This window comes from Colias philodice, chromosome 25 (genome assembly GCF_061535455.1).
Source record: "Colias philodice isolate Cphi_HAF_F1 chromosome 25, ilColPhil1 Martin Lab GWU primary, whole genome shotgun sequence".
NCBI classification, from domain to species: Eukaryota; Metazoa; Arthropoda; class Insecta; order Lepidoptera; family Pieridae; genus Colias; species Colias philodice.
The window spans coordinates 7,875,978-7,896,261 of NC_143110.1; the positions used below are offsets into that span (position 1 = coordinate 7,875,978).

The following is a 20,284-nucleotide window of genomic DNA, read 5'->3' on the forward strand; positions in this document are numbered from 1 at the left end:
ATACAAAGTTTTGCTTTACAGAGTTATTTTATACTATATTATGGATATATTTAATTGAAGTGAAACATAGGCGCGTTGAGAGTTAAACAAGGTCGCGTCATGACACTACCGTCACGTCATGGAGTACGGCGACGATTTTGATATCTTTGAATCGTGCCAAAGGCCAAAAATACACTGAGTGCAAACAAAATGTGATTTTTGACACATTATATTATCTTATCATCACCATCTTTAAATCAAGATAACTTTCAAAGTGATTCTTCATTAAGAAAGCAAATTTAAATACTTGCATACAATTAAAATGCGGTCCGTAATTAGATTCGCGGGGAAAGTCGAGAAATGTACATTTAAGGCAGTCGTACTTTAGAAAGTACTGGAGTACTGCAAGGTATTAGAATAAGAGCTGATGGCAACTTTACGTGTGTAAAAATATATAAAGAAATCACATAATTTTTAACAGACCATACAGAATGAAATGCTTTAGGTAATAGGTATGCTTAAAGTATAATTTTGAATATAAGTATCTAGATGTAAAGTTATTTTTGGCAATAAATTCATCACTCTTTTTTGTGTAGATATTAGTATTCGTGGTTTTTGGAAAAGCCAATTCTCCATAAAGAAACATTATCTCAGATAACAAACATACTGTAATCCTTTTGAATTAACAAGATTATAGTATAACTAGCTGTTGCCCACAGCTTCGCCTGCGTGGAAAAGATAAATTTTCATGGTACAAACTTTCATCCCCTATTTGATCCCCTTGGGGGATGAATTTTCTAAAATCCTTTCTTAGGGGACGCCTACGTTATGACATCTACCTGCATGCCAAATTTCAGCCCGATACGTCCAGTGGTTTGGGCTGTGCGTTGATAGATCACTATATTAGTCACCTTTGAGTTTTATATAATATATATTATAGATAACAGCTTTACATCTAACAATATTAGTATAAGCTTTATCCATCAGCTCTGCGACTATATCAGGAATATTTCTAACAAGTTCTGATTCGTTTCGAATCGCGTTTTACTAACAAGGGAAGACGTAATTACCGCAGTGAAAGGTCTAGTCTATAGATATCTAATTAAAAACATCTTGTCATGGTGTTCATGCTCGTACCACTCTCTATGGCCTTAAAATACTAAAAACTATCTATTTATTTATATCTATAGTATGATTATACCTATGTAATAACCTAATAATTTAGTGAACTTATATTCAAGAATGTACTCATTTCTCTGACAATTATGTGGACATTTAGTTGAGATTTATAAGTTAATAGCTGCTCCGCGCGGTTTCACCCCCGTGGCTCCAGTTAGTCGTAGCGTGATGATATATAGCCTATAACCTTCCTCGATAAATGGGCTATCTAACACCGAAAGAATTTTTCAAATCGGACCAGTAGTTCCCGAGATGTGCGCGTTCAAACAAACAAACAAACTCTTCAGCTTTATAATATTAGTATAAAATATAGTAAAAAACAGTGAGTAAAAGAAATATTTTTATGCAGTGCAGTGATATGAACATAATAAGATTTATTTCTCCACACAATATCTATTATACAACATCTAGTGCAAAGACTGAAGCTGCATCTATTTGCAACAACTCTATATTTTATAGAAACACTGACACACTTTAATTTAAAAAAAATTCATGAAACTGAAAGTATTCCGTTTGTTATATATAGGTATGTATTATCAAAATAAATGAATACGGGCTACTCACATACCTGCAGCAGAGGCAATTTAGAGAACAGCTGAAATTGCTCCGACCGCCCGCGCCGCGCCGTGCAACCGAGATTGTCCCTGCGGCAGGTGTTTGAGTACCCCGCTTTATTACAAAACGTGCAATCAATCTTGATTGATTGTATTGATGCTGCTTAAATATTTTCTTGTATGTGATATAAACTTTCACAAACCTTGATCAAACAGAACCCTCCCATAGCCCTTTAAAAGAAAACGTCCTATCAAATTCATAAGAAAAATAGTTAAGAAATAGTCAAGTGTATCGGAAACAACAGACAAATAATCTAACTTGTACGCAACTTGCCGCAAACAATAGATTTTGTAACACGCACATCGATTTAGTATTATATGTTACGAGATTTAAAACTTTCAAATGTAAGACAACCTTGATTTGGTAAAACAATGAAATATAATTCAGTTAAAATATAAAGAAAAATTGGTCTACGGTTGACGCAGAAATCTATGAATGAATGAGCACACAACAGATCCACTAAAATGAAACCTCCTTTTTTTTAATCTTGTAGGAGTACCTACGTAAGAAAGCCTTATAACATTAAAGATTAACAAAAAATTAAGTTACTTGGTGGTTTGACCTGACTTAGAATAAAACGGAGATTTAAAAAAATATTTTAGTGTGATAGCGCATTTATCCAGGAAGGCTTTAGGCTATACATCATCACGCTACGACCAATAGGAGCGGAGTAATGCGGGTAAAACCGCGGATCACAGCATGTATGCTATAACAGTCGAAGCGAATTTTGAATCCAAAACTAATGAGAGGTCAAAACTAGCCAACATTTAGTATATTACTAGCTTTCCGCCCGCGGCTTCGCCCGCGTTTTCAGAGAAAACCCCGCATAGTTCCCTTTCCCGTGGGATTTCCGGGATAAAACCTATCCTATCTCTCAAGTTGGATCGAACTGCACATGGTGTGCGAATTTTATTATAATCGGTTAAGTGATTTAAGAGTCCATTGAGGACAAACATTGTGACACGAGATTTATATATATATATATATATATATATATATATATATATATATATATATATATATATATATATGTGCATTTCCTGATAAAAATAATGAATCATCTAGTTATATAAACTTGATTTGACGTTGAAGGGAAAGTTAAATAATAAAGCTGTTATGATGTGACCGCCATTTCTCATAAAAATCATCGTCTATTTTACTTTAAAGTTTTATTTTCGCTTTAAAATTTCCAAAGTCAAAATAAAGTCCCAGTCTGTTGGGCACAAAAAGCAGAACACCGCGACAGATTTTTTTTTTCAAATCGGACCAGTAGTTCCTGAGATTAGCGCGTTCAAACAAACAAACTCTTCAGCTTTATAATACTAGTATACCTAGATTTATAAAGTTTCCGTACGTTTATGTCCGCTTCTCTTTAATTGGATTTGACAAGCAATCATCATCATCTCCCTTGCCTTATCCCATTTATTTGGGGTCGGCACATCCAACACTCCTTCTCCACAATGATCTGTCCTTTGGATTTGACAAGCAATATGTTTCAATATTTTTAACGATAACCTAATTTTTTACGGTCTAGGTACTTAAAAGTTAATTTTACGCTGAATTTCACCTCTTTTAATACTTTAATCATTATTAATTTAATTATAAACACTCGTGACTTCTTACATGTTAATTCACCAAATGAGTAAAATGTATTAGATTTGTCTTAACCAAGTGCATCCAACATGTAAGATATACAATGACGTAATGTTTTACTAATGATTACATCAATTTAGATTACATTGTTTTATTTCAAATAGTGAAGTGTTTATTTCCATTGTACCATGTTATAAGTAGATATGTAAGAGCCTAGTTGGCTTGGAAATATAAACATTCAAATCATATTTCTAAACCAAACACGATCTTTTACACAATTTAAGAAGAAAATAACATTTTATGTATAGTAAAATCAAATGCTGATTCGCCAGACGTTGTCCAGTCTTCGCGCGACCTGCCACAAAGCCTGAAGTTTATATATTTGGTTGGTTTTTATTTTTGGCGCAAAATCACTACATAGTATAAAACAAAGTCGCTTTCTCTGTCCCTATTTTCCTATGTCCCTTTGTATGCTTAAATCTTTAAAACTTCGCAACGGATTTTGATGCGGTTTTTTTTTTTAATAGATAGAGTGATTCAAGAGGAAGGTTTTAGTATATAATTTATTAGGTTTTAGACCAAGCGGGCGAAGCCGCGGGCGGTAAGCTAGTTCTTTATTAAAATCCTCCTCCCGACAATAACACACTCAACAAAAAAACTCGCTTAACATTGGTGAAAACAGAATCAAAATAAATCGGAGCAGTAGTTTTCCAGATTATCACGAGGACTTTTTATAATATGCAGTTATATACTACCAATGTATGCGAAGTTTCTTGCCGCTTCTTCTCTTTAGAAACTGCTTTCCGAATCGGTGGTAAATTATTATTCTTCTGTATTTTGACGATTCAAAAGCGCTTCTAAACAAAGTCTATTTGAATTACCTAATAAATGTTTGAGTTTGTACTCTACTATATGGGTGATTATACAAAAATGGGGTAACTTTTGAGGATATTTTGTTTACTATATTTTTTATATCAGATTGTTACAAATTAGGGTGTATATGATAGCTAATCTAATGAATATATTGTTCCAAATCGGGCCAGCCAGTTTTTTAAGTAGATTATGAGATATTTTAAATTTTCTGGAATTGGCCTCCAGGGGACTGACGAGGCTAACATGGTACTGATAAAAAACACAATTTTGTAATATTCTTAAAGAAATTGAATGAAAATTACTACAAATCTCTCAGTTTTAATAACGGCACATGTCTTTTAAGTATTAAAATCACTTAGTTACGTTAAAAAATGATAATTTACGTTTAAAAATGATAATTGTGATACTGGGAAAAAACAATGTCTCAAGTTTCAAAACAGCCTTCTGACATTTAACGCTACGTGAATATTCTTACTCTCTTACTTAACTTTTTCTACTTTGACTTAGTTTTACTTGATATTTCAAGTAATTCACAAACAATAGAAACAAAAAAACGGCCAAGTGCGAGTTGGAGTCCTAAAAAACCTATTTTTTATTATGTTTGTAACTAAAAATTTACACTTTTAGCAATTTTTCCTTATCTGTGTTATAAGACGTTGCTATTTACCAAGTAGAAGTAAACTATATAGCAGTTTATAGTAGACTGTATACACGGCAAGCATCCTGTGTGTTTTTTTATTCCCTTGCGAATATTGAATTTTGCGGAAATTTGCAGTATTAACGGATTGAGGTATCTTTTGATTGCGTTGCGTTATAAGTTTGATTTTTTTACAGCCCCAAGGGTTCTTAATCTTGAGTATCCAATATAAATTTCAGATTGATACCTCCACGCGTTCCAAAAAAAACGTCTTAACAGACAAACGGACAACAAAGTGATCCTATAAGGGTTCTGTTTTTTCCTTTTGAGGTTCGGAGCCCTAAAAATCTACCAATATTTATGTTAAAAGTACTAATTATAGTAAAATTAAAAACCAAAGTCTCGAATGAAAGTCTCATCTGAGTTTTAATAAGAGCCCCTTGACATTTTTATAATGTTATTAAATATATTAATTAACTTTTATGTTATTTTGAGGTAATTTTACTTCACAGTAATATACGTATACGTATTTATCTGATAAATATAAAAAGCTATGCCCTGAAAGCATCAAAATCAATAATTAAAATAAAATAAGATCTTTTTTAATAAAATTATTAGTAGTTTGTTTCAATAGCTCTTTTCTTTGCTACTCTTTCTTAAATGTTTCTTCCGTAGTCAAATTCAGGTTCTTTTAGCGTGGCGCAGGATGTTTTAAACTGAAATATAAAATAGAAATGCTTATACCAATAGCAATCAAGATAAAAGTTCTCAAAAACGACAGAATCATCAGTACTATGGGGTCGCGTCAGTCCTCTGGCACGATATCTGACAAAGGACTGATGCCAGCGGATTGATAAAAAGGGACTTAATATGAGGTTATAATCACAAATTATGTTTTTTTGCCTAATTTCTAATATCAACAAACTATATTTTTACAAATCATAGTTAACCATTTATAAATGAAAATAAAAATCGGATTAACAATAAAATAACGACTCACCATAGGACTGAAATGTTGACTGGCGCAGCAAGATTTTAGAGGACAAACACAACCCTAGCGCTGGTACAGTTATGACGGCCGTCAAAATATGCGGTGCACAAGTAACTTCATTATCAACATTAATACTTAGACAGGGATTTGACCTCGACTTGGTGATATTTAGCGAGAATTACGAATTTAAAAAACACACAACGGACTGACTAGTGAAAACGATGACAAAGTTTAATTTTATTTTTTAAATAAAATGGAAAACATTGCGTTATGAAAGTTGTAGTATATAATACTATGTACATCAAAGATTGTAGTGAATTAGTAAGTTTTCTTAAATCGATGATAATGTTTAAACGATAGTCACTTGATTGTTGGTTTTCGGAGTTGTGACATGCCAAAGTACTGACGTTTGAGGTATTAATTTATTTTTTTTATTCATTTGTATTTTAAATAAAGAAGTGAAATTGAGTGACCAAATAAAGGACGCTTCATTGTTTTAAAATAGATTGTTATTTGAATAAAATATAATAAGACTTTGTTTAAATTGGCTGATGACATCGAGTTACCCCATTTTTGTATAATCACCCATATGTATCAAGTATATGAACGAAGTCATGCGCAGAGCAACAGTTCAAATCCCGTTAGGCTCAACGATGGCTAGCAACAATTAGTGGCCGAAGAAATTGTTTTCCGCGTTACGGTATATTATGTAAAGTGCAGCTTGCACTTGGAAGTTATTGGCTCTTTTGTAAAATAATTCATTTGAATTTATTTATTATTGCACGCCTCATAAGCGAAGCGTTGAGGTGGGTACTACTGTCACTTCGCGCAAAACATCTGATTTTTCAAACTTAAAATGTCTTTATGTATCATACATTGCACTTGTAAGATAATACATACACACACATATTAAGAAAAAACACTATTTTTAACGTTCATGATATTTTTGATGTCATTTTTGTTATTTAAACTAGTTAAAAAACAGTTTAAAAAAGTTCTGTCTTGGACGTCCGTGTGTCTGTATGTGCGGATCCTTTTTCTTGTTAACACGACAGCGACCGAAATACTTTACTAATCGAGTCTTTTTTTTTCTCTTACGCTTGAGTATGCTCAGGAATAGAACCCTTTCATTTTTCAGGGTCTGATTCGATGTGGTTTAATTGTTATTAAATAAACAAAAATAATAATTAATAAATATTTATTAAAAAAAAATTATGAGGCGTGCACTTTTGGATTTTCCAAATTATTTTTGCATTTGTGAGGATTTTTAGCATAGAAATCTAAATAACAAGACACATAGAAGTGCTATAATTAGGGAATGCAAATCCGTTTAGTTTACAAAATCCGGATTTTGAAAAACGGATTTATACAATAATCCGGAGAATCCGGATTTAGCGGATTTTGAATGAAAAATTTGACTTTTCCGTTTGAAACGTTTATTATTATGTAAAATTAATAAAAAACATGCATCTTAGTTAAATCAAATGTATTTATATTTTTCAATACCTAGAAATTAACTAGACAAACTCTAAAATTCTATAATAAAATAAAAACTTTTACACTTTGGTAAAGAAAAAACATAAAGCAGACTCCTTGTCACATCCATCAGACATAAACATTATAACAAAACATTTAATATTTTCTTAGATAATAGAAACAACATAAATTACAAACAGAGTTTTCATCATATACAAACATATTAAAACGAAACAGCTTCAATTTTCTAAATCAGTAAGCAAAATCCTATTTTGCTTTTTCATTCTTTATTAGTAACTAGCTTTCCGCCTGCGGCTTCGCCCGCGTTTTCAAAAAAAAACCCGCATAGTTCCCGTTCCCGTGGGATTTCCGGGATAAAACCTAGCCTATGTCACTCAGAAATGATGTAGCTTTCCAACAGTGAAAGAATTTTTCAAATCTGCCAAGTAGTTTCGGAGCCTATTCAATTCATACAAACAAACAAACAAACAAAAAATCAAACCTTTCCTCTTTATAATATTTGTATAGATGTATAGATGATGACAGTCTTTCCATCAGAGTTCTTATTTTTATCAAAATCAGTAATAACAAAATTCAAATTTTCATGAACACAACTACACACAAAGTATAACTTCAATAAACAAGATTCTACAAAGTTAAAAAAAAACTTATTAATCATAGCTAAAATAAAACATTATAAATGGAAGCTACTCCATTACTTAGCCTGTCTTCACTCGAATACTCGAAGCTGCGTAAGCTGAAATACGTTCCAGTCGACGCTTCGAATGGTGATAAATTGTTGTAAACAAAAGTCAACAGTAATGCAATGTGATAAGATCTAAATTCAAACGTATTATTTCTAGGCCCGCTTCGCGACGTGTCGCGATTCGCGCCAAATTCGACTGCTTGCGCGGGAACGGGATGCACTTACAGTGCCATCTATCGTCTAACGCAAGAAACATTAGAACCTATAAATATTGTAATACTGTGCTAATATGTTCGAAAAATCCGGATTCCATTCTTTAAATCCGGATTTAAAAGCCTATTTAAATTCGAGCAAAATCCGGATTTATCGGATTTCGGGTAATCCGGATTGCATTCCCTAGCTATAATGTCATAATTCGTATGAAAACCGCTGTCGCCAAAATCAACACATTTAAACCGATAGCTAAACAATACACACAAGTAAACTATGCCTTTTATTGGACAACTTGATTTTAGTGAAAACTAACTTAAATATTAAATTAAGCTTTTTAATATGTATCCTAACGCACGAATTTACGGTTTATTTTAGAATAACAACGTTTTGTTTCTTTTTGCTCCAATAAGGTTGAAACTGTGTCATTCATTGTTATTTCGATTACTATGGTGACACTCGTAATATACTTGTAAATATTCTATAATTTTAAGGAAAAACGGCATTATTTCTAAAAAAAAATATTTACCGATGAAATATTATTCCTTTATTAGTATAATTACAACTTGTGGAAGAATTTCCGCAATGGGAAATGCTGAAACACACCATGCTTACACACATACGTCTCCATAGCAACTGAACTGTGCCGAACACACTGGTGATGTGAAAGTCACCTGAGTGGCGACAAGGTCACGCGCGCTTACGACTTCTAGTGTCTTGTTATTTAGATTTCTATGATTTTTAGTTTTCACGTAGCATTGAGTATTTAAAATATAGTTAGGTCATATAAGGTGCCTCGTTGGAGTTGTGTTAAGTTTAGCCAGATATTTTTTTTTCTATTTTACAAACAATTTTATTTGTTATATAATTTTATTTGTTATAAAATTGTAATGTCAATCTTTAAAACTTTTAAATAGATGTCTAAGTTACCTGCTCGTTAATTCCGCTAATTACAATGTAGTTACTTTTGCTTAAGATATATTCTTATGTACCATGAAATTAGGTGATGATTGTTTCTATAAGTTCATGAATTCCTCATTTACCAAGTCGGTTCAATTAAAAAATTGATAAATATTATTTTATTATTAGTTTGAATACAAAGAAGTGTAAAAAACATAATGTACTGTATGAACTTTGTATTAATACAAACATTTAAATTAGTTTTACTTCACTTTCAATTGTTTCCTATACAAAATAAATTCTCTGAATCACGTTTACTTTCGTCTGTCTATTCGCATCAATATTGCAAACAGCTATCCATATTAGCACATTAAATTGACAGAATAAATAATTCAGATGGAATACTAGTACATTCGAATGTTGGTAAATTTCTAAATGAAGAGAAAATACGATGCCTCACTGCATGACAATTGTACCTTCAACTTGAGGTGTGGCCTATGGGTAAATGTTTACGGTCCATACAAACAACGAGGTAAGGTATGATTAAACTGAGTTTATGCCTAACAATGATATAAAGTGAAACCAAAATACGAAATAAACGCGAAAGTTTGTAAGTAAATATTATGGATTTTATGGATGTTACACTTTCACGTAAAAACTATTGGACCGATTTGGATGAAACTTTACAGGAACGTAGGTTATACATGAGCTATGGAAACATATTAAGATGGTCCTACCGCAAAAAGGAAAACTAACTGTGAAATTGCTAAACTGTGTGCAGATTGTAATATTATAATAACTATTTTTTAAACAGCTGAGAGCGTGACTAGGGTTAATCCCGTAATTAACAAAAAACGTATCATCAACTTATTATGAAATACGCCATCGTGAAAGTATCAAACAAAATCGGACAAGATTAAAACTATATTATTAAATAACACGTTATCGCGATTAAATTAACGGGCTAGTCACGACTCACGACCGCGAAACATTTCGTTCTATTTTTTATCTATGGCTCGTGTGCCGTTATCTATTCTCACCATATATTATCTGTAATTTATTACTTTTGGCGCGAAGACGTCATTAATTATTTGCGTAACTTGACAGTTTCGATGAAAAATATTAATGTGCAAGTGATTTTAACATCAATATTTGTAAAAGTTTTAATGGACTCTTAATTTCTCGAAAAGAAAAGAAAACATGGATATTAATTATTACATGTAATTTGTTTTATGTAAAACTTGCCGTAAATGTAAGGATTATGCGTTATATTTGTGAACGTCATGGTAAGAAGTCACATAAAATATTTTTGTTTCAATAAACGGTAAAATAACCTCATTCCAAAGTATACCAGTTTTACATATTTATTATTTAGTATATACAACTTAATAATGCATCTTGATGCGATTCTATCATTCCAATTAACTAGGTACGTCATTCCACGAAGACTACCTATCATAAATGTTTATTTTCCAAATTCACGATAACAGAAACAACCGATTCTCTTTTAAATAATATTTACAATTCCACGCCAAAAACGTTTTATGTTTATAAATAAAAAACTATAACATATTACACGAACATAAAACCCTGAGGTAAAACCGCAATAAAACGGAATTGCCGCCATTTATATCTGTCATTGTGACAGCTCGAGTCAAGTGTCAACTGTCATTTCAACTTTTTTTAAGGACGTTCCGAGTTACGCAATGGCTCATTAAGGCCATTTAATATAAGTACCGCCACGGGCGAATGGCAAATTACATTTCTTTATTTTCCATACCATAGCGAAATTCTTTTTTAATGATACGCTCAAACAAAGTTAATATTATCCTTTAAATGTAGGCGTGCTTTGAAAAATATGCGGGTACAAAACGTGGAATATTTTTCATGTAATTTGCATTAATTCAATATATTAATAGAGTGTAATTTATATTTGTATGTAGGTTTCTTTTTCACGTGCCTGGCATTAATTTTGTGTTACATAAATTAATTAAAACGTTGATATAATCGTTAAAAATGTTATACAACCGAACCATTTTGGAAATCTACTTAACCGATTCTAAACATAGGTCTACAATTAAATAACACTCGAACATTTATTTATTCAATAAGACCTCTTGTAGAAGCACTTATGAATCGCCATAACATAGTTTTACCTTTTATCACCGTAAACCTATTAATCCTGAAAATTTTTGTTCTAAAGCTCTCGTATTAGAATGCAATACTAGCTTTTTTACGGATTTTGATGCGGTTTTTTTTAATAGAGTGATTCTCGAGGAAGATTTTATTAGTGGTGGACAAAGCAGGAAAGCCGCGGGGCACAACTAGTGTAGTGATAACAAGAACCAATAAGAATCATGTGAACTACGGCATAGGATTCAAATCACGTTCAGAGAACAATAGTGTTGTGATATGATCGGTAACGCTTCTCAAAATACTACTCGAGTTTCTGAGCTTGAACTTTATTGGCATAACACATTTTGCTTATTGTTGCATTTTTTCTCGTCTTCCCTTACATCATACAAGAATACATGACACATCGAAGTATGTGAAATAGAATTTTGTCATTTGTGTTGCAGTTTGTAGGGCAGGTAGGTAAGCATGGCGTTTAGTTAAATATAGCATTGTCTAGAAATATATGGGTAACTAATTATAATACTTCAACTGTTATAATGTAACGTTTTACATTCTTCTAATTTTTACACAAGAATCATAGTGTTCTATACATCGTAACGTAAAAGGAGATCAATGATGACGAATTTTAGTGTCCGACGATCCTACCAATTTTGAAATTCTAATTGAAATTCCTATACCTTTATGTAACTATCTAAGAGATTTCCTACCTTTTCAATTGCATACAGCAACCATACATTGGATTCTAAACGCGATTTATTCATTATACCTACCTAGGTAGGTGCCTATAGCACAGATTAGAGAATAGTTGGTGTGCGAAACGTCGGGTACATATATATATACCTTATACAGGGTGTCCCAAAAAGTAGTGATGAACGGAAGCTGGGAGGTAGAGGACCAAGAGGGCTATCCGAATCACCCCCATGTGTGTTATGCGATTTTTCGTATTTTCGGAGTTATTACATTTTTTTCAATTTTTCATCTATCGCCGAGTACGATGCGATTTTTATTTATGGTGACGTGAATTATTGCGCTAGATGCTTGATTTTTTTTGTGTGCTAAGCTGAAAGATAGGCCAATTCAGTATGGTAACATTTACTATCGTTAGATCTTCGAATGGAATAAAAAAAAGAATTAAATGCCGAGAAAGATAAAATTACCCAGTATGTTCATAACTTCAAGAGCCCATAAAAAAATAAAATCACATAAAAAAGGTTTTCCATTTGGCTTTTAAAAACTTGCTCTATCGATCAGGTAGCTACTCTAAAAATTTCATTTTATTATTCAGAAGGCTTCAATCGAAAAATTGAAATCTAAATGTGGTAAGTGCAAAATTTTTATTAACATGATGATCATTAAAACCAATAAATAGGTGTTAAATTACCAGAATTTTTTTAAAATAGCCCCGCTGTTGCTCAATGCAAGTGCGAAATCACCGTAAAAAGTTGTCTTTTTAATGTCTAAATGCTCTTTTATCATTTCTAATGGTTTCTTCTGATACTATGAATTTCCGGGTTATTTCGTCCAAATTGTGGCATTCTCTCAAGTAGCCGAGGTCTTTTTAGTATCCCCATTGAAACAAATCAATGGGGTTTAGGTCGAGGGACCGTGGAGGCCAGGCTTTAAAGCAGGCGTCACCGGCGCATGCGCAGGCTGCAACGACCAATCCATCTTTCAGGGTATTTTTGCCCTTTAGCCTGGCCTCCACGGTCTCCGGACATAAACCCTATTGATTTTTTTCTGTGGGGATACTACAAAGACGAGAGACTGCCACAATTTGGACGAAATAACCCGGAAATTCATAGTAGCAGAAGAAACCATTAAAAATGATAAAAGAGCATTCAGACATTTAAAAGACAACTTTTTACGGTGATGTCGCACTTGCATTGAGCAACGGCGGGGCTATTTTAAAAAAATTCTGGTAATTAAACACCTATTTATTGGTTTTAATAATCATCATGTTAATAAAAATTTTGCACTTACCACATTTAGATTTCAATTTTTCGATTGAAGCCTTCAGAATAATAAAATGAAATTTTTAGGGTAGCTACCTGATTGATAGAGCAAGTTTTTAAAAGCCAAATGGAAAACCTTTTTTATGTGATTTTATTTTTTTATGGGCCCTTGAAGTTATGAACATACTGGGTAATTTTATCTTTCATAGCATTTAATTCTTTTTTTTATTCCATTCGAAGATCTAACGATAGTAAATGTTACCATACTGAATTGGCCTATCTTTCAGCTTAGCACACAAAAAAAAACAAGCATCTAGCGCAATAATTCACGTCACCATAAATAAAAATCTCATCGTACTCGGCGATAGATGAAAAATTGAAAAAAATGTAATAACTCCGAAAATACGAAAAATCGCATAATACACATGGGGGTGATTCGGATAGCCCTCTAAGTCCTCTACCTCCCAGCTTCAGTATATCACTACTTTTTGGGACACCCTGTATATTATACCTTATATAATATTATAAATGCGAAAGTAACTCTGTCTGTCTGTCTGTTACTCAATCACGCCTTAACTACTGAACTAATTTGCATGAAATTTGGTATAGAGATATTTTGATACCCGAGAAAGGACATAGGATAGGTTTTATCCCGGAAATCCTACGGGAACAGGTTTTTCTTTGCAAACGCGGGCGAAGCCGCGGGCGGAAAGCTAGTACCTTATATACCCGACGTTTCGCACACTTTGTCACGGGGAGACCACGCTCGCTGCAAAGTGTGCTAATAAATCTCGTTTAAAATCGGTTAAAATCTTTATTTTCTAAATGTATAATGCTCGCTAGAAACACTAGAAAAAACCATATATTGGCTGATTTTCGCTCTAATACTCTAATAGATACAAAAATCAAAGTCATGAAGCAATCAATACTCAATAGCATACATACCTACATGTCGTGTCGCAAATCGCAATCGACATGCTCCGTAAATTATATGCGTTGTAATTTATTGTACCTACTATGCAAAACAGATTCTTTTGATTGTAATGCGGTTTCTATTTGTTAATTGTGTTAGTTGTGTTTATGGAGTAATGTTATTGACTAGCTGCGCTTCGCGGTATCACCCGCGTGGCGTGCCTATAGCCTTCCTCGATAAACGAGCTATCTAACACCGAATTTTTCAAATCGGACCCTTAGATCCTGAGATTAGCGCGCTCAAACAAACAAACTCTTCGGCTTTATAATTATTAAGTTGTGTTACTTCAAGTAAGAGCTTTTATGCGGTTCTTCTGCTTAAGATCTGATATATCCGAATTTTTTATACATAGGCTGCAGAGAAACAAACATTTATTTATATAAAAAAGACGTGTGGCACTCGGGGACTGCCGCGGTAAAGCTATTGCATGCTATGCCTTCAAGCCACACCTCCGTGTCCGTCGGAGTGGGGAGCGTGAGGTTTTTTCGTTACGGAATTTCTCGATTTGGTCCCCGCGCTCAAGGCCCGCGGTAGAAGTTATGCAAAAGCTTAAAATCATTTTATAGTAGGGGAATAAGAAGAAATGCCAGTGGCGTACGACACACAAGAAGGACAGACAGACATATCAACAGTTAATTTCACAATTAAATATATATTAAAATTTGATTTTTAGTAAACAAAATCAATCATTTTCATTTCCAATACCTGAACCACCGTTTTAGCCGTGAAAACGAATACATACCATACGTCCATATACAGCATCTAATAAATATTATAAAGGCGAAAGTTTGTAAGGATGTATGGATGTATGGATGTTTGTTACTCTTTCACGTTAAAACTACTGAACCGATTTTAATGAAATTTAGCACACATATAGATGGTAACTTGGATTAACACATAGGATAGTTTTTATCCCGGAAATCCCACGGGAACGGGAACTATGCGGGTTTTCCTTTGCAAACGCGGGCGAAGCCGCGGGCGGAAATCTAGTTTGTAATATGTATTAGTATGGATTACACTTCCCTCTTTATATTTCCGTAATAAAACCTAAATATAATAAAGTAATTTAATTCCTTAGAAGAAACCGCACAATACAAAAACCTCGGCATTGTGCATGTCAAGAATATCAATGAGTATTTAACATAAATTTCTTTTTAAATTACTATAAAGTTTCAACTTAATTTTATTTATATTCACGTAGTATGTAAATTATATAATTGAACAGAAACAATAATGTAGGTATAGTAAAAAAGCATCTATTAATAGTTTGAATTGAAATGGCTGTAATAAAGTTTTATGCTCTCTTATAATTATTTAGTAACCCTAGCCTAATAACTTGACAGATTATGCTTAAGTTTATAATATACGGATAGAAAATAACTAGAAATGACAAATTTCAACAGATTTGGTTATCTCGTACTAAAATTCCTACTAATAGGTATTATAAATGCGAAAGTATTTTGAGGATGGATGGATGTAACAATACTATTTCACGCAAACACTACTGAACCGATTACAATGAAATTTGATATGTAGATAGCGGAAGATTCAGAATAAGACATAGGCTTTTATCCAGGATATATATCCAGGCTATATACCACAGGAACGGGAACTATGCGGATTTTCTTTGAAAACTTGGGCGAGGCCGCGGCCGCATATCTAGTAAGATGTATATTCGATTCTATTTAAGCTCTATTAAAAATCCACTTCTCAGCCAAAGTATCTTTATCAAACCTTTTCTTTTGACATCAATCGATTTCAAACAATAAGATATATACCAATATGAACGAACGGGCAATCTGGCGGGTCACGAGTGGCTGAGTTGGTCAGGCATCCGCCCCGGAATGGCGCGAAAGGATGCGGGTTCGAGTCCCGCCTCGTGATCGAATTTTTTCTATTCTTTATAAATTTATATTTATAAAGCATTTGAATGCCATAAAACCAAAAATATAAATTCAATAAGAAACACATACAATTACACTATTAAAATTAATGTTATCGACCGCGATCGACGTTGCAAATAACAATTTGGTTCAAGGTATATTACCACCATAATAGCAACAGCTCTTGACCAAGGCATAGGTACCTATAAGTATACTACTAATATTTATAATATGCGAAAGTTTTTTTTTGTCTTTTTATCTGTGCACCGAATTGAATAAAAATTAAAATAAAAAAGCTCAAGAGCCAGCCTCAAATTTGCGGATGAAACCACAGGAAACAGGTAGTAAAATATACATATATAAGATATATTTTCTCCATACATTGCGTAATGACATATTCAATTATCACAAGACTGCCCGCGGCTTCACTTATATCAAACCTATGTGTATGATATAAAATGAAACATTTGTGAATTATTAATGCATATATATATTTTATTAAAATATAGATTATACTATGATTGTGTTGTAGCAATATTTAAGTGTTATTAAATATCGTGGAACAGCCCGTAATTAATTACAACGAGATGATGCCCCCGGCTTTGCGTAATGGCTATAATATCAAAGAATGTGTTATATTATATAGATGACATACATACATAATGATGGACTTAGAATAGTTTTATTTTTTCAAAATTTTTGTAGAATTATTTTAGAAGAATTTAATAATTAACTAAGTGTGTGAATTTTTGTACACAAAAATCGTGCAATCAGCTTTTTGCTAGATATAATTTTTTTCTTGCAAATCAGTTCATTGTTTTAGCTCTCTAATTAGAGGATATGATTACTTATTCGTTAATCACGTGAAAGTGTTAAAATCGTATTTTATTCACATTCAAGGACTCAATGTAATGTAAGAATTATTATCGTGTCCATACTTATATTATAAAGCTGAATAGTTTGTTTGTTTGAACACGCTAATCTCGGGAACTACCGATCCGATTTGGAAAATTCTTTCGGTGTTAGATAGCCCATTTATCAAGGAAGGCTATAAGCTATATATCATCACGCTAAGACTAACAGGAGCGGAGCACTGCTGAAAAAATCGCGGAGAACAGCTAGTTACGTCTAAAGCTAAACCGAATTTTTGTCTCATGCCTTTATCTAACGCTCTGCATTGTACAAAAAAAACATGTAGATATAACTAATATGTATCAATGTATTATGGGGATGCGTGGAGGAAACGTTAAAATAAGTAACACTAGTAAATCATAATAAAATTACACTATCGAGAACTTATAGATAGAAACTGCAGAACTCGTCCAATTGCGTCTCATTGCAATTTGTCAATATCGTCATAATCGCATGAAAATGTATGAAACAGTGAAAGTAGATCGAATTGCGACGTCGGTATGCGACCGGCGCGTGCGCATCGATGTTCATCTCTGTGATGACAGGGTGTGGTAAAATCAAATTAAGTTTATAGGGCAGGTACAATTTATTAGGTTATTAATTGAAAATGAAAATGAAAAAACATTTATGTATAGGTACACACATTAGATATAAATCATTGAAGAAGAATCGGTTAAGGCTTTTACATGCGCTAATAACCTTGAGGATACTTGACGGATCTCAAACCTCTCCCGCTGCACCTTCTTTTTTCCTCGCATTTTGTATTTAAAAAGATACCAATCAGTGAAACAAAAAATCCTCGTCAGGGACTGTTGTGTAACTGAAAATTTATTAAACATAAAATTTTCAGAGCTCTAAGTCAGCAGGTTACGAAGTTTATAGAGTATTTGCGGAAAAATCGATGACCACGGCACATTTTTTTTCTAGAAATCTATTAACTTTGGAAAAAAGTCCACGCGAGCAATTAAAGATCAAAGACCATCCTATTTTATATATTTTTTTCGGTATTGTGCTTTATGTTGTACCAGACTTTATAGAGGTTGAACATAGTCGAAATTGCCGGGTAACGCCTTAAGGGAAATTTCAGGAGGTACATTGAAAAGGGAATTATTTGAAAACAATTAAACAGAACAATCCATTAACTATAGCCATTTGTATAGTTACAAAATGATTATACTTACATATTTTTCACGCCTTTTCACAGTTTATAGGTAATTTATAAGCCACAGAGTTCTACAATACAAGCATAAATTAATAATAAGAAAAGTATCAGAATGATTATCAAATAGAAACGATTGCCTATGCAACGGCGGTAACAATTTTAAATTCATTGACTGGTAACGTATATTGAATAAACTCAAATAACCTTTATTCGCTGCTCCTGTAGGTTTCCTGTCATATTCAATTATCTGTAACTCATAAATAACCAATAATTTGCTTTGTCCCCAGGGCTCCGACCCGCGCATCGCGACGTGCCGCGGCCGGCTGCAGACTCGCCGCTGCCAACTCAACCAGGAGATTAATAAGGAACTGCGCTTGAGGGCTGGCGCTGAGAATTTATTTAAGGTAAGGAATAAGGCAGTATAGGGGGAAAAGGTCTTGTGACGTCACGCTGCATAAATCTAAAGTACATTTGAACTGTGTAATAAGAGCCAGGAAATCAATAAAACTGCGGCTATGGGCCGACGCTGAGAATCTTGTTAGTAATAAGAGCAAAGGCCATGTCTTAGTAATTTAATTTTTATTAGGATGTTATGTCCTCTGATTATAACCCTCTTATTTTTGCCTTGTGGGCAACACGTAGGTTTAGAGCTTAAAGCTTTTCTCTATACAGGGTGTAGTTTTGCATACACCGATCACGTAAAAAAACACTTAAACAACAAAATTACGTCAAAAATTTTTTGCTAAATTTTTCCTGAAAATCCATGCTTTCTTCTCTAGCTTCGCGCAGCCGGCATATACAGCGGTATATGAGGAGAAAAACGTCTCTAATGTGAGAATTTTGTCTATGAAAATATAATCTTAAACGAAAGCTTACGTGCTGGTGGCAAAAATGGGCGGGTTGCCTGTTAGGGGTGTACACATAGAGTTTTAAGAATTTATCTATTTGAAAAAAAATGCGTCTGGAATTTTATAAGCATTTTTTACGTACTCAGCGTATGCAAAACTATAACCTCCTATGAGCGTAGTATACCAACAGTGGGACACCCTGTATACACAGTTAGCATGCCACCTCTTTAATTAACCCTTTAATTTTTTTCCTCCACATATACTTTTCTCAATGTAACGAAAAATATAACACCTGTTACGATCAAAACTTAGTTATTACAAACGAATTCATGAATAACTATTTCATAAAGTTATAAAATATCTTAAATATTATAAAATACAGATTAATTACTTCTAAATTGCGACATTAATCGATGAAATAGAAAATGGCTTCGTTTAAAATAATGACTCCATCCAATTATTTGTGACGAAAATTTCTTCAGTCATGGCGTCTCTTGCATTAATTTTTCGCGGCTATTAGAACCTTAGCATTTTTATTTTGGACCAATCGATTTTCTAGTCTATTTATTGCTTGACACTATCACTATTTATTATTCTTCATCATCGCTACATACTATAAAACAAAGTCGCTTTCTCTGTCCCTATGTCCCTTTGTATGCTTACATCTTTGAAACTACGCAACGGATTTTGATGCGGTTTTTTTAAATAGATAGAGTGATTCAAGAGGAAGGTTTTAGTATATAATTTATTAGGTTTTAGATAAAGCGGGTGAAGCCGCGGGCGGTAAGCTAGTTTATTAATAAAACAAAATAAAGTTAATAGAGAAATACTCCTTGTATTACGAATCTTCATCGCTGTTTCGAATTAATTTAACATTGGTACCAACTCAATATTAAAATGATAATAATAATATCATAATTATTATGAGCAAAAGACCTATTTGAACCAAGGTTTTTTTTAACGTGATAACGTTTTTAAAATCATTTTAGTCGGGTGACATGTTCAGAAACTTGTGTCACACCAAAACCTCACGAGCGCGATCGCAGGTATAACGAGAGAGAGACGGACCGATCTCCCGTCTCATCTCGAGCGCTGCCACCAATAAGACGTTAACGTAAACCTACTTTACAAACAACCAATTTTTTTCAAGATCACACTATTTAGGGTGCTTTTCCACCAATAATGTGCGAGGATGTATAGCGTGTATGATGTGCAGGATGTGTAGGATGTGCAGAGGTATGAATGAATGAATGAATGAA

At 33.2% G+C, this 20,284-nt stretch overlaps 1 protein-coding gene across 5 annotated transcripts in view; it reads left to right on the forward strand.

The window, feature by feature from the left end:
* Rhp (GTP-Rho-binding protein rhophilin) overlaps nucleotides 1–20,284 on the forward strand; it is an 82,746-nt gene that overhangs the window by 40,771 nt on the left and 21,691 nt on the right. For all 5 annotated transcript variants that reach the window (XM_089710912.1, XM_089710913.1, XM_089710914.1 and 2 more), the window contains exon 3: nucleotides 18,465–18,581. In XM_089710912.1, the coding sequence (XP_089567038.1) occupies nucleotides 18,465–18,581 (117 nt within the window). The remainder of the gene's footprint in view (nucleotides 1–18,464; nucleotides 18,582–20,284) is intronic.